Here is a 15,194-nt window from a genome sequence, read left to right as displayed (position 1 = left end):
TCCCATTTAGTTTTGAGTGAGTTAAAATTGAATACTATATAGCAAAGAAAAGCATGTAAGAAAGTTTTTTAAAAAGTTGAAAAGCTTTCGGAGACGAACTAGACTTAAATACATAGACATTATTCAAGAAAAAATTCAAGAGTTAGTAAACAAGAGCCAAACCTTGGAGGCTCAATGGTAGACCTTGGAAAAAAACATTGATTCAGCCAAACAGGCATGTGGTGGAATTGACAAAGATAGAAAAATCAAAACTGTATGGTAGACTCAGGAAGTTACAGAGGAAGTCAAGGAAAACAAGAAAGCTTATTGAAAGTTCCTGGTAAAAAAAGCCTGCAAGTGGTGACTTATTTGTGTGTATTCTCTCAGAGAATACAGAAAAAAATGTAAGAAAGCAAAGCAGCATCTAAATTGAACTAAACAAAAGTTACAGGAAGACTTTGGTAAGAACATAGAAAATAAATATCAGGAATGGCAAAATATTCTGGTAGCTACTGAAAAGCTTAGAAACAAAGGAAAGTGAATAAAAGGAACCAGAAGTAATAAAGGTAACATGAAAACTGAAGCTAAAGATGTTCTAAATCTGGAGTAATTACTTTGAAAGTCTGCTAACAAGTAACATCATGGTTGTAGAAAACATTCAAGAGGAATGCAGTCAGGAATATATATGGATGCTGAAGTAGAAAAAGCCATCAAGAACCTGAAATGTGGAAAGGCAGATGGAGTAGATGATATTCAACCAGAAATGCTTAAATATGGACAAAAGTTTCACAGTGGATACACTGTAATTCAGAAAACCTGGTTAGAGGGTCAAATTCCAAATGATTGGAGTAGGGTTTTTATAGTACCCATCTATAAAAAGAAAAATAAAACAATTAAACAACAATTACAAAAGAATTTCTCTAATGAGTGTCTCAGGTAAGATTTATGTAAGTATACTTAGGAAATTTTTTTTGGAAGAGAAACTTGGAAAGGAACAAACTAGGTTTGATTTTCCCATTAAGAAACATAGTTGAAAAATTAACTTATAAACTAATATACAAGAATTTAAGTTTTGTACATACGAAAAAGGCACAGGGCAAGGTACATGCCTTTTTCAGAATAGTAACAGAGGTATTTATCTTTTTCTATACTTATGTTTTAAAAGAATATTTAGAAACTCCAGAATGGTTTTTGAAATGAAGACACAATCTATATTTTAATGTTTACTTATTAGTACATAATAACTCACCTCTACATGGTCTCACTTCTTTAATTAAATGTTTTAATACCCAATTAAATCCTTCATTCAAAACAGTTCCCAGAAAGAATGTTATCTACAGGTGGAAAAGAGAGAGAAAAATGCAAAGAAGTATATTCACTGCTAAATAAGTAGATATATTTCAAAATTTAACAAAATGATTATAATGTTAAGTCTGGTTATTAATATCCTTAACAGGTTAATAAATATTTAAACATAACATTTTTCTAGAGATAACTAGTCTAGCTTATCTAAAGAAAATTCTAAAAGCAACGAGAATGGTAATCGACTTATGTTCAATTCAACATTGAATGATAATAAAATATCGTATGTTTGAAATACTAACTTCATTTCTATGAAGTCAAATTACATAGTTTATCCCACAGTAAATATACAGGGTGGTTCAAAATTCCATGTACAAACTTTGAGGGGAAGTAGAGAACATCAAAATCAACTACATTCACATAGGAAAGCATGACTAGAAACAGCACCCGAAAGTGACAGGTGGTGCATGTTCGCCAGCACTCCAGGTGAGCAATTGCGACTTCCTCATTCAAGCTTTCGACATTGTACGAAGAACATAGATCATTTTACGAATGCTGAGATGGCAGACATGCGCCTCGTCTACAGGTTAGCTGACGGTAATGGACGAGCCGCTGTATGAATGTATCACGAAAGGTACCCAAACAGATGTGTACCGCATCACCAAATGTTTGCATATTTGCATCAGAATTTGGACTATGGATAATTCAGGGATCGCAGGCATAATAGTGGGTGGCCACGATTGATGCAAAATCCTGCCGTGGAAGAGTTGCATGCAATGGACAATAATCCAGAGACAAGCACATGTACTATGATACTTCTATAGCAGACAAGCCTCTGCTATAGAAGTATCTCGATCCAGTGTATTGTGCGTTTTGCACTCTGAGTCCTGACATCCATTTCATCTGCAACACTTCCAGTTACTGATGGCCGAAAATTATCCTCGACGTGTGGAATTTGCCCAGTGGTTTCTGCAGAAAGTGCTGTAGACCCGGATTTTCCAACTTGTGTTTTGTTCACGGATGAAGCTTCATTTACCTGCGAAGGGGTCTTCAATCACCACAATGCTCATGTGTGGGCACATGAGAACCCACACGCTGTGCGATCATATGCAGAATAACAATCCTTCACCGTTGATGTATGGGCAGGTATCGTCGCTGACTGTTTAGTCAGCCCATAACTGTTACCACCACAACTTGACTCCTAGAAGTATCAGACCTTGGAAGAAGTTCTGCCGGATTTACAGAACAACGTTCCAATAACTGTGCTTCAGCAGATGTGGTTCCAACAAGATGGGGCTCCAGCCCATTTTGGCATTTCTGTGCATCAGTATTGGATAGTATTTGGACAGGTTCTTTGGAGCTCGATGGATTGGGTGTGGTGGACCCATTGCATGGCATCCACATGCACCTGATTTATCGAGCATTGATTTCTTTCTGTGGGGGTCCCTTAAAGCCATGGTGTACGAAACACTTGTTGCCTCTGACATGGACCTCTTGACAAGAATCCCCATCGCCACTGTTAACATCCGGGAAACTCCAAGTATTTTCAAAAATGTATGGCAATCAATGCATCGTCGGTGTCAGGCATGCATCACTGCTAATGGCCGTAACTTTGAGCACCTGATGTGAAGCCATATTATGTATCCAACTACTATTAAACTGTTCAGTTATGCCTAATAAAGTTTTTTACACTACTTACTGCCTTGTGTTATTTCCGGAAACGCTGGAAATAACACAAGGTGCATGCTTTCCTATGTGAATATGGTTGATTTTGATGTTCTCTATCTCCCCTCAAAGTTTGTAAGTGGAATTTTGAATAGCAGAATGAGGGAAATTTCTGAATAGGCAAAGTTACCTAGGAATTAAATTACTGTAGTCTCACTCTTTCATAAGATTCAAACTAATGAAGTGAATTAATATCAAAATGAGGACACTATCTGTTCACATAATGTTCATTCATGTGTCAGAAGTTCTGATATACACATTAAATGCCATGCACTGTTTCTTCTTTTCTGTCCAGCTCCTCATGCCACGATATTATTTTCATACATATCTCCATCATCTATATAAAAGTTTGAATATGGAGATATTTATGAAAATGATATCACAGCATGATGAACTGGACAGAAAAGTCAAGAATGAATTACAATCAATGAATGTTTCAACATAAAGGTGATGAAACAAAATGGAAGAAAAGTGAAAATACTTCAGGTGCATAAATGGTACAAAACAGGCTAGAAAAGTGATGACTAGGAAAGCAAAATCAGATGAGAAATTGGCTGCATAGGTCACAGGAAATCAAGTTTGATAATCTTGTTACTAGTCCACAAGTAGTTCAGATAATTTCATCTTTGCTCTCATTATACACATCCGGATGGGATGTGGGACACCATCAAAAATACAGTCCCGTTAGCTGTCCCAAGAACTGTGGGAAAGAGAAAGAGGAGGAGAAAAGCATGGTTTAATAGAGAGTGTGAAGAAGCTGTAGCGAAACGAAGGGAAGCACTACTGAACTACCAAGCGGACAGCAGGAAGAAAGCTGCATATGAGAGGGTGAGAAGAGTGCTGAATACATGTCTACGCAGGGAAAAGCGAAAGTATCTTAATGAGAAAGTGGCTAGTATAGAGAGAAATAGGATGATGAATAATGGGCAGGAGATGTACCGGACGATCAAAGCCATGCGAGGTGCCCAGAAACAAGCGGCAACCATAAGAGATGAGAGTGGAAATCTATCAACAAACTCAAAAGATGCTCTCGCTTGGTGGCATAGATATTTCTTGAACTTGCTGAATGTCAATATCGGAGGATTATACGTTGAAGGTCTCATGGACTCGTTTGAAAGTGCCGCACAACAAATAACACATAATGGTTTGTCATCAGCACCCTTGATGAAACCAAATTGTATGTAATCCTCAGAATACTGTCGGGTCCAGTATATCTTTTATGTAAGAGTAGTAGACAAAACATCATGAGGCCATTTGTTAGTGCTGTTCTCAGAACTTGTGCCCGGCTACTTGATTGTTCACTGGTGCTAATCGAAGAGTTCGTAACCAGCACATTGTTTGTTTGTTATTTTATTACCCATTTATCCATCATTAAATGGGTAATGGCAAGCGAGATGAAGAAAGAATGAAATAAATTATTTAGAAACAATTATAATAATTACAGTTGTTCAGCCGAACTCACCAGGAAAGGTACACGTAATCAGTAAATACAAAAAAATAAGCTCTCTCTCGATGCTTAACTCAAACTGAACAAGAGAAGTGAGTACGTGGTGGGCGAGTAAAACAAAGGCCAGACTGCCAAACGATTCGGCTGGTAGCGAGGTTGCCACCACGCAGCCTCGCCATTAGTCAAGTTACTTTACCGCAAACAAAGAGACTGTAAAATGGAGATGCGGATGGAGCACATTTTTCGTCTCTAATAATTAAATTATTTATTCATTAGTCCTGATTAAACGCTATTTACTTGAATTTTAGAGTTTTGTGACAAAAAAAGAAAACCCAAAAACGAAACACCTAGATTTTCGAGAGATTTTTTAGGCGACCCGGCATTTAGCTTTTGTGATCTGGTTCCGGTTCATGACCCACCATTTGGGAAACGCTGTTGTAGACTATGGCAATGCATTTCTATTTTTAGATGGTATATTTTGATTTAATGCAGTCCAAATGGCACTTATTTTTAAATTTTTGTCTGAATTCAGTTCTTTTAAAAAAAGGGTATTTCCATTATAATTATCATTTCCTAGTATGCTACATATATACTTAAACTTGAATTTTGGGGAACCCTCTCAATGTTTTAAATATCATTACTCTATGCTATAGAATGTAGACAAATTCCAACTTATACAGAAAAATCACAAAAAAAAGTGTTGATGGCTTTAAAGCAGCTAAGGATCATGTGACTGTTATTTTGCAGCAATGCTTCAGGTGATCGTATATTAAAACCATTACTCGTTAATCGATCTCTAAGATCAAGGGCAATGAAAGGTGTGGATTTTAACATGTTACCAGTGCACTGGAAGGCAAATAAAAAAGGCTGGGTTACAAAAGCAATTTTTAATGAATGGTTCCAGTGCACTGGTGCCACCTAATACAACATCCTTAATACAATCACTAAACCAGGGTGTAATTGCTACTTTCAAAACTTACTACATAAAAAGAACATTCCAATGCATTTTGGATAAACTAGATAAGGATAATTTACTGACAGTTATTGATGTGATGAAGAAATTTTCTATTTTGGATTGCATGAAACACTTGCTAAGTTGGAGTTATCAGAACTGAAACCAACATTAAATGCATGCTGGAAAGCTATTTGGCCAGAATGTGTGAAAAAGAAAAACCCCTGTATCTTTGCAAACAACTGAATATCTCAACAACATCACATTAGCACATGCAGTTGGCAGAGGATTTGATGATTTTTCATCTGCAGATATTGAAGAATTGATGGTTGACAAGCCTGTTAGTGATGATAGAATAATAGAAGCAGTCCTTGAGAATCTCAATGAAACAGAAAAAAGTGATGATGATGAAGCAATTCTACTTACTGCAGGATTAATTAAAGAAGGACTTCAAATGGCTAGTAAAATTGCAAAGTCATTTTCTTACACATGATCCAAATACTGAACGAGCTAAACAGTTTAAACGTGAACTGAAGTCGCGTATGTTGCAACATGAAAAATTATACAAAGATCTAGTCAAAATGGGATTTCAACGATTAATTACAGAGTTTGTGGTATATAAAAAAAAAATTTTTAAAAAATCAATCTTCAGAATTACTAGAAATTAATGCTAATTTAGTTACTTTTACTAAAGAAAATGTTTCACCACCACAGTATGAACAGGAAAGCCAAAATGTTTCAAGTGATGGAAGTGATTTCATCCCAGTCTCACACAAAACAATGCAGCTACTGTCAGAAAGTGATGGCGAAACAAATTTAACTAATAACCATATGCGGGGGTGTATTTGGACCTTTCTGAATTTCTGTTTTATCAGTGACACTATTTTCTTTAAGAGATGCATATATATATATATATATATATATATATATATATATACATATATACACACATACACACACACACACACGTTTTATTTGAAGGTAACTTACTGTTCATATTGGGTTTTCACATCTTAAATTATTCTTCTATTTTTTCATATGCACCGTATTCTTTTTTACACAATTTTTCTGGAACCAATCTATCATGCAAATGGAGAATTGGGTGTATTATTTACATGCTTACAAGGAAGTGAAAGGAATGATGTGCCCATGAAAATATCTATAGGAAAGACATAAGGAAGAAAGAGAATGACAATTTCGAAGTGATTAGAGTAACTACATGCACGCACGTAGTCTGTGTGTGTGTGAGAGAGAGAGAGGATGGGTGGTGGTGGTGATTGACTGATGCCTCTTTTGAATAACATATTAGGGAAGTTTTTTTTGTTGACAATCCTCAATGTAAGCAATATTCAAAGGTTGGGAGGATGAAGATGCCAAAAAATTATATTCTTGTTTAATCCTTTATCTAGTGTAAGCAAACAAAGTTTGATTACACTTGGATAAAGGATTAAACAAGAATATATCTTCCTGAGACTAATGACTCTGCATTAATTGCTTTAGCATCCCATAATGCAAAGAACATATCCTTTTGAGTGTGTATAATGCTAGTCATTATAGGAAGGGACACTACCCAGACCAGTTGATCTTTGTATAAGTAAAGGATCTTCTATAAAAACTAGACAATCCATTGGATCACGTTAATCTCAACAAGTAACCTAAAGGATCTTATAACTCACGATACTCCAAATTTAATGGTGATGCTGCAAGACAAAACTTGCAGAAGCCTCAGCTCCACCCAGTGGTAGGCAAAATCCCACCACCAGCAAGAACTACTCATCTCCCAGGGTAAGGTATGCACCGAAAGGCTACATCAGTAGAAACAATACCATAAGCAAGCATCCAATGTAATGTAGTGATCGAGACCACTTTAGAGGAACCCACATCAGTGGGAGCCAGACCTAGAAGAAATACCAAGGTTGAAGTAATGCAGAAGTCATATATATCCCCATATACAAGTATTGACAGTATTTACACACTTACAGGGAAGTGAAGGAATGATGTGCCCTTGAAAATATCTATAGAAAGACATAAGGAAGAAAGACAATGACAATGAAGAAGTGATTAGAGTAAACTGCATGCATGTGTGTGTGAGTGAGAGAGAGAGGAAAAGTAGTGAAAAGGTGTAACATTGTTATTGTCTAGTTTAGAACAGGTTGTTGAAAGTTTTTTCACTTGGTTATAAATTAAAGATATTATATTCTTGCAAGGAGTTGCCCGGTGTTATACCACTTTACCCCAGTCCTGAAGATACTTTCAGACACAAACTTTGTTTGCACACACTTGGATAAAGGATTAAACTAAATTTATTATAGTCTGACCAAGAAAAATAAACTTTCAACATCTTTCTCTAAATCCAGAGTAATTTAATAAAAAGGTGGCACACCGTTTGGCAGCTCCTATAGGAGAAGATGACCTTGCTAATGCTTCTGCCTGGTATCTCCACTTGGGCCTGGCTCCTACTGAAGAGACCTCAATAAAGGTCGAAACTAGTCTGGGTAGTGGCGCTTCCCTTAATGCATAACATTATACATATCCGCAAGGAGATGTGTTTTGCATTATGGGAGATACTGGGATAGGAGTGTTGGTAGCTTGCTCCGCCTTTGCAAGGAGTTGCCCGATGTTGTACCACTTTACCCCAGTCCTGAAGATACTTTCAGGCGCAAACTTTGTTTGCACACATTTGGATAAAGGATTAAACTAAATTTATTATTATATTCTTGAAATTATATTATAATATTTGATATTATATAAAAAGATATTATATTAAAAAAAATTATATTCTTGAATAATCCTTCATCAAAGCGTAAACAAACAAAGTTTGTATATGAAGTATATCTTTGTGACTAGGCTACTTGTATACAAAGAAATTATATTATTGTTTAATTATTTATCCAAGCATAAGAAATAAAGATCTAAACCAGTCTGAGTAATTGCCATTCCTATAATAAATAGCATTATACATACAAAAGAATGTATGCTTTGCATTATGGGATACTAAGGCAATTAATGTGAAGTCTTTAGCCTCTATATACAAGTAGCCTAGTCATGAAGATATACTTCATGCCCAAACTTTGTTTGCTTACACTTAGATAAAGAATTAAACAAGAATATAATTTATTTGCATCTTTAATTTAAGGTTGGGAGGAGTTGGAATTTATATGGTGTTAGCAACTGTATAGATGAGATGTAATGTTCTGAGTGGAAAAGGTTATTAGTTTTTATTTTTTCAGCTGAAGATTTATGGTGGCTGCAAGATAGGATAGATGATAGGTCAGTCAGTACAAGAAGAAGATTTGTAACTGTATGAAAATATGGATATTACCAAAGACAAGGAGAAGTGAAATAAGATCTTTCTTGGCAGAAATAAGCTGGGGAAGAAGCTGCTATACAGAGATAAACACTAATGATCAATAATAAGGAGGGTACTGTTCCTCTTAATAAGGCCTTAATATGACTGAATGCAAACCACTGTGCATAGATCTGATCTCCTGGATTTTCAGGAATATGTGAAAACAATATCAAAAGTGCAAGGGAATGTAATTAAGGTAACAGAAAGACTACAGAATATTGACTATAAAGATAAATCAAGAGTATTAGTTGTAGAGTTGATAAGTAGACAGAAACAAAGAAGTTGAAGATTTTTTCAATACATAGGAGAAAAAGAACCAGGAATTATCCCTGGAACTCAGAGCATGAAAAAAAAAAACCTCCCCATGAGTGGGTGCCACAGGAAGCAACATATACTTAAACTCTGAGTATCCCATCAAATAATAACTACAAACAAACAATACAGGTAACCATAGTGAAAAGCAAGCTAAATAAGACATGCAAAACAATACCAAAAATGAAAAAAGAATGTATACTGAAATGATTTAGTTTAACATAAGGAAATTACCTGATGATCAGTTTATTCTTTATTTAATGATGCAAGATAGAATTAAATAAGTAAAGAGATCAAAAATTTAATCTGTTACAAGAATATGTTCCAAAGTCAACAATGATCGCTTTTCCTCATATCAATTCTATTCAAGAGCAGTTTGTAGTGTTTTCTGCTTAAAAAAAAAAAAAAAACTTGCTGATAAATGACAAACCTCTATGACCTGTCATTTATCGCTATGTCTTTGATCACTATTACTTATGTCCTTTAATGCTTCAGCACTAAAGGACATAAGTATTATCTGTTAGTTTAACATATTCACAAGTCAGTTTGTTTAATGGAAATTCAGATGGCTCAGAGTATGCTTTGGTATGCAAGATGAAATCAGTTACTGTAGTGCAATGCTATTTTTAATTTTTACAGTCTCTTTGACTGTGTTTCCATGGTGATTTCTGCTCTAAACCAATTCCTTTAAATTAAACTTGTTAAGAAATTATATTCTTATCTTTCATCCAAGTGTAAGCAAACAAAGTTTGCACACCAAGTATCTTCATGACTAGGTTACTTGTATATTAGAGGCTAATAACTTCATATCAATTGCCTTAGTGTCCCATAATGTAAACATACATCCTTTCAGATGCATATAATATTATGCATTATGGAAAGGGCCATTACCCAGACCAGTTTCAACCTTTATTGATGCTTTCATCAGCTAAGCTTTTTTTTTCTTGTTCCCCTAGATTTCTATTTTACACATCCACTAAAAATGGATGACTACAAGCAACTCAAGCTTAGCAGAATTGAGTCTTCTGCTGAATGGACACCATAATGACTGGGACAGGCACATAACATGAATGCCACTGTGCAAGTAATGATGTGTATCCATGATCGCTGCAAGTACTAATGTGATAAAATTTGAAGTGAGCTGTTGAACGTTCTATAACAAATGCCACTATTATATGTCCTGGATTTGCTAATCTAGTAAACTTAAATATGCTGGAGCTCTTTTTGATAATTCTGTATATATTAAAACACAAATTTTAAAAGATGAATATTAAGATAATGAATAATGAGAGTATACATCCATACTCTCATTATTCATTATCATATGCAAGCATGCTTGAAAAGAGGTTGAGAAAGATTGTGGAAAAGAAACTATGAGAAGAACAAGCTGGGTTCAGGCCAAATAGAAGTTGTCAAAATCAGATTTTCAAATTATGAAAAAAGTTGAGAAATCATGGGAATATGACAAGGATCTGTACTTCTGTTTTGTAGATCTGGAAAAGGTATATGACACGGTGCCCAGGGAAAAGCTTTTCAAAACACTACAATTATATGGGATAAAATGAACATTATACAAAGCAATACATAATCTATATTTAAGTTATAAGTCAGCAATTAGAACTGAAGCAAATACAGGAAGATGGCTATGTAAAATCAGGGGTAAGACAAGGATGCCCATTATCTCCACTCTTATTCATCATCTATATGGTTCACATTATGAAAGAACATGGCATTAGGCTTGATATTAGAATTTGAATTAAAAATGTCAAACTTAGCTCTTTGCTTTATGCAGATGATGTACTCCTAAACACATCTAGTGCAAGTCTACAGGATTATCTAACTAAATTGAATAACAGCTGTAACAAATTTGACATTAAAATCAGCAATAGAAAGACCAAAGCTATGAAAATAAGCAGAAACATTGAACATATCAACTGCATTCTGAATGGAGGGGCCTATAGAACATAGGTTCCCAAAGTGGGTGATACCCCCCCCAGTGGGGGCTGAAGCCTTCTAGGGGAGCTATAGTGGGATCAGAAGCATTTAGGGGCATTCAGGCAGTCTAGGGGTCAGTGGCTCTTTATAGAAGAAATTAATAATATATATTTAAAAATTAATTATTTTCGTGATTTTGTGATTAGATAATCATTTAAAATTTAAATATTGCATTTTAATTCATCTAATGCCCATCTTACATGATCAATTTTTTTTTTATCAATTTTCTATTTCAATTATTTAATCATTTGAAAATTTACCATGTCAGATAGAAGTAGACAGAAAATTGTCAATTTTCTATGTCAATGAGAAAATAGAGCATGTATATATGTACACAATAGGTTATGTTTACAGCAGCAAATATATTCGTTACGTTTCATTTCAAAATATATATAAAATATATAAAACCATTTTTCTAATTGATTTGTACAAAAATAAACCCAATTTTATATAATTTAATATTACGAGTAAAAATAATAATGGCAAGAAAGAAATAAAATCGTAAATTTTAGTTAGCACTAACTTACATTGCTAACTAGAGGGAAAAAACAAAGCAAATGTTATTCAAAACTTATTATACTGTTATCTGTGGTTATGTTTTGTAGGTTTGTTTATATCTTGTGTAATTATTTTATTTATTAATTATTATTTATAATTATTCAGACAAACAAAATGCGCTTGCGTGCAAAATAAAAAAATTGAACGTGTCATATAGGATATTTTAACTTCGATTTTTTATATACTTAAAAAATTTATTCATTTTTTGCTATTGTAAAAATTGATCGTGCCATACAGGCTTTAGTCTATCCACGCAGCAGACGAGTCTTAACTAGTAGTATGTTGGTCAACTATTACGTAGGTAATTCACTTAATTCAGCATGTTTTGACAGGAATATGGAAGCTTGCACTGACTTGTTCAAAGCACGAACAAGTACTTTGAACAAGTCACTGCACTTGTTCAAAGTATGATGGTATCGCAAACAAGTCAATGCATGCAAGTCAATTCGGCTTTAGTCTATCCACGCAGCAGACGAGTCTTAACTAGTAGTATGTTCGTCAACTATTACATAGGTGATTCACTCAATTCAGCATGTTTTGACAGGAATATGGGAGCTTGCAGTGACTTGTTCAAAGCACGAACAAGTCACTGCACTTGTTCAAAGTACGATGGTATTGCAAACAAGTCAATGCATGCAAGTCGATTCGGGCTAGATTTCAAATCTATAAATACCAGTGGTTTAGGAATAAGTTTCATTATTTTTTGTGTGCTTTGCCAACAATCATCAGTCGAAAGTGTGATAGATAAGTGGAGTCATACAAAGTGTAAATTAAATCTTTTATTTTGTGAATATTTTTGCAAATTTTATTACTTCATTATGTCTGAATATAAGAAGAAATGCCGACAGTACAGTATTGAGTATTTGAAATATGGTTTTATTCAGTCTCCTACGAACCAATTATTACCCATGTGCTTGATTTGCCAAAAAAGTGTTTTCAAATGAAGCAATGAAGCCTTCTAGGCTACAAGAGCATTTGACTAAAATGCATGCTGACAAAAAGGATAAAGATTTGTCCTATTTTCAAGTACCAGAAGAAAAATATTTTAAACGTCTAACTATATCAAAACTTTTTACGACGTCCACTAAACAAGATAATGACGAATTACAAGCTTCTTATAATATTTCATTATTAATCGCAAAAGAGGGAAAACCACACACAATTGGTAAGGAATTAATCTTGCCGGCAGTAAAAGAAGTAATAAACGCTGTGCTTCATAAGCCAGCGTCAGATATCATCAGGAAAATTCCTTTGAGCAATAATTCAGTGCAAAGAAGAATTGATGAAACAGCTGAAGACATTGAAAAATCATTGTGAGATTATTTGAAGATGTGCCAATTTTCCATTCAACTCGATGAATCAACTCTCCCAAATAATGAACCACTACTCTTATCATAAGTACGATTCATAAAAGAAGAAAAAGTTTGTCAAGAATTATTATTTCCTAAAAACTTGGAAGCGGATACAAAGGAAGAATCTATGTTTAATATCATGAATAAGTTTTTTCAAGAGAAAGACATTCCTATTCGTAATATTTTGTCTGCTGCTACTGATGGTGCTCCAGCAATGACAGGGCACCACAAGGGTTTCATAGCGCATTTGAAACAAGCAGTACCAAATGTACTCGCTATACATTGTGTTCTTCATCGTCAACATTCATTTGGTTGTGAAAAATTTAAGTGAACGCTTGCACACGTCGCTCCATTACGTTATTAGAGTAGTCAACAAGATTAGAAGCAATTCGTTAAGTGACAGATTGTTTAGCCAACTTTGTAGTGAAAATGATGAAGATTTCAATCGTTTGCTACTTCACACAGAAGTTCACTGGCTTTCAGAAGGTATTTGTCTGAATCGATTTTACAATTTGTTTGATTCAGTACTAGAGTTCCTAGAAAACAGAGACGACGGATTGCGGGCCAACCTGATTACATCCAAAGATGACATCGCTTATTTGACAGACCTCTATAAAATATTTAATGACGTCAATCTACAACTACAAGGTGATGAATTGAATTAAAACAAAAAACGTTATTGCCGCTTTTGTAGGGAAACTTCTTCTGTTCAAGTGGAATATGGACTGAAGGGAATATAACCACTTTTCAAATTTATCAGCAGTGTCTCTCAAAAAGGAAGATTTACTTACATACTGCCAACACTTGGAGGTTCTCCATGCTGATTTCAATGAGCGATTCAAGGATATTCTAAACATGAATATACCAAATTGAGTTCTAGATCCTTTCTCACATGTAAGCATGGCAGGATCATCAAATTTAGAAGTGGAACTCATAGAACTTACAACAAATGAAGAACTAAAAATAAAATTCAAAACTGGATACCAAGAGTTCTGGCTTCAAAAATCAATACTGACACCGTACCCTGGATTATGGTAAATAGTGCAGAAATTTTTAATTGCATTTCCATCTTCTTATTTGGCTGAGCGTGGGTTTAGTGCTGTAGTGAATTTACTATCTAAGAAAAGAAATCTATTGCATATAACTGAGCATGGCGTTTTACGACTGTTTTTAACGAAAGTTGAACCCGATATTAACAAACGTTTAAAAATGCACTAGGCTCATCCTTCACATTAATTTGTTATTTTTTCTTTGTATTTTTACTTTGTAAGTTCGAAATAAACCATCTAATACATTTGATGTTGTTTTAATTATTACAATAAGATTCTTACTAATGTAATGCAATCTCTTAATATGTATTCCGAATTTTCATATTTAAACCATTGTATGAAACTTCACATTAATTTGTTATTTTTGCTTTGTATTTTTACTTTATAAGTTAGAAATAAACAATTTTGTAATATATTTAATGGTGTTTTAATTATTACAATAAGATTCTTACTAATGCAATGCAATCTCTTAATTGTATTCCATATTTTCATATTTAAACCATTGTATGAAGCTGTGCATAATGTTATTCGAGTATACATTTTACAATCTTTACATATGGGCTACTTTTCACCAAAATCGGTATAGCAATAACTGTGTTCAAGATGAAGCACATATTGGCCACTTCTTTTTAAAAATTTAACGTCATAAGTAGTAATGTATCATTAGTTGCTATTTACGTCAAAAATATCAAATGGCTCGAATGCGGAAAACTGTTATAATGGGGGGAGGGCGTTACAAAATTTATGTCTTGCAAAGTGTGCAGTGGCCTGAAAAAGTTTGGGAACCTATGCTATAGAACAAGTAAAATGTTTCAGCTATTTAGGCCTAGTTTTTAGTGAAGATGGCAAATTAAATCTGGAAAAATGGTATGACTGGTAGCCTTCTGAATAAATTTACGTGGAATAAGAGAGAAATTAACCAAAACACCAAACTAGCAGTATACAAGACAGTGTTCAAACCAGTTTTAAGTTATGGATCTGAGACTTGGGTTAGAAATAAAAAGCACTCAAAGACTAGAAACCACAGACATGAGACATTAGAAAAATTAGGGAAGTGAACAAATGGCATCAATGAGAGAATTATATTAAAAATGATGATATTAGAAAGGAAGTTGACACTGTTAGAATTCAAAAATGTGTAATCAGAGCTAATCTAAGGTGGCATATGGGCACT

General features: G+C 34.3%; 1 protein-coding gene across 1 annotated transcript in view; it reads right to left on the bottom strand.

Moving 5' to 3' along the window:
* LOC150103770 (dolichyldiphosphatase 1-like) overlaps positions 1–15,194 on the bottom strand; it is an 85,280-nt gene that overhangs the window by 32,264 nt on the left and 37,822 nt on the right. Inside the window, exon 3 of the mRNA XM_090396539.1 lies at positions 1,229–1,313. Within this exon, the coding sequence (XP_090252665.1) occupies positions 1,229–1,313 (85 nt within the window). The remainder of the gene's footprint in view (positions 1–1,228; positions 1,314–15,194) is intronic.

Source organism: Typopeltis vanoorti, chromosome 8, assembly GCF_054136105.1.
Source record: "Typopeltis vanoorti isolate ZY-2024b chromosome 8, IOZ_Tvanoo_1.0, whole genome shotgun sequence".
NCBI lineage: Eukaryota > Metazoa > Arthropoda > Arachnida > Uropygi > Thelyphonidae > Typopeltis > Typopeltis vanoorti.
This window is presented reverse-complemented; position numbering and strand designations above follow the sequence as displayed.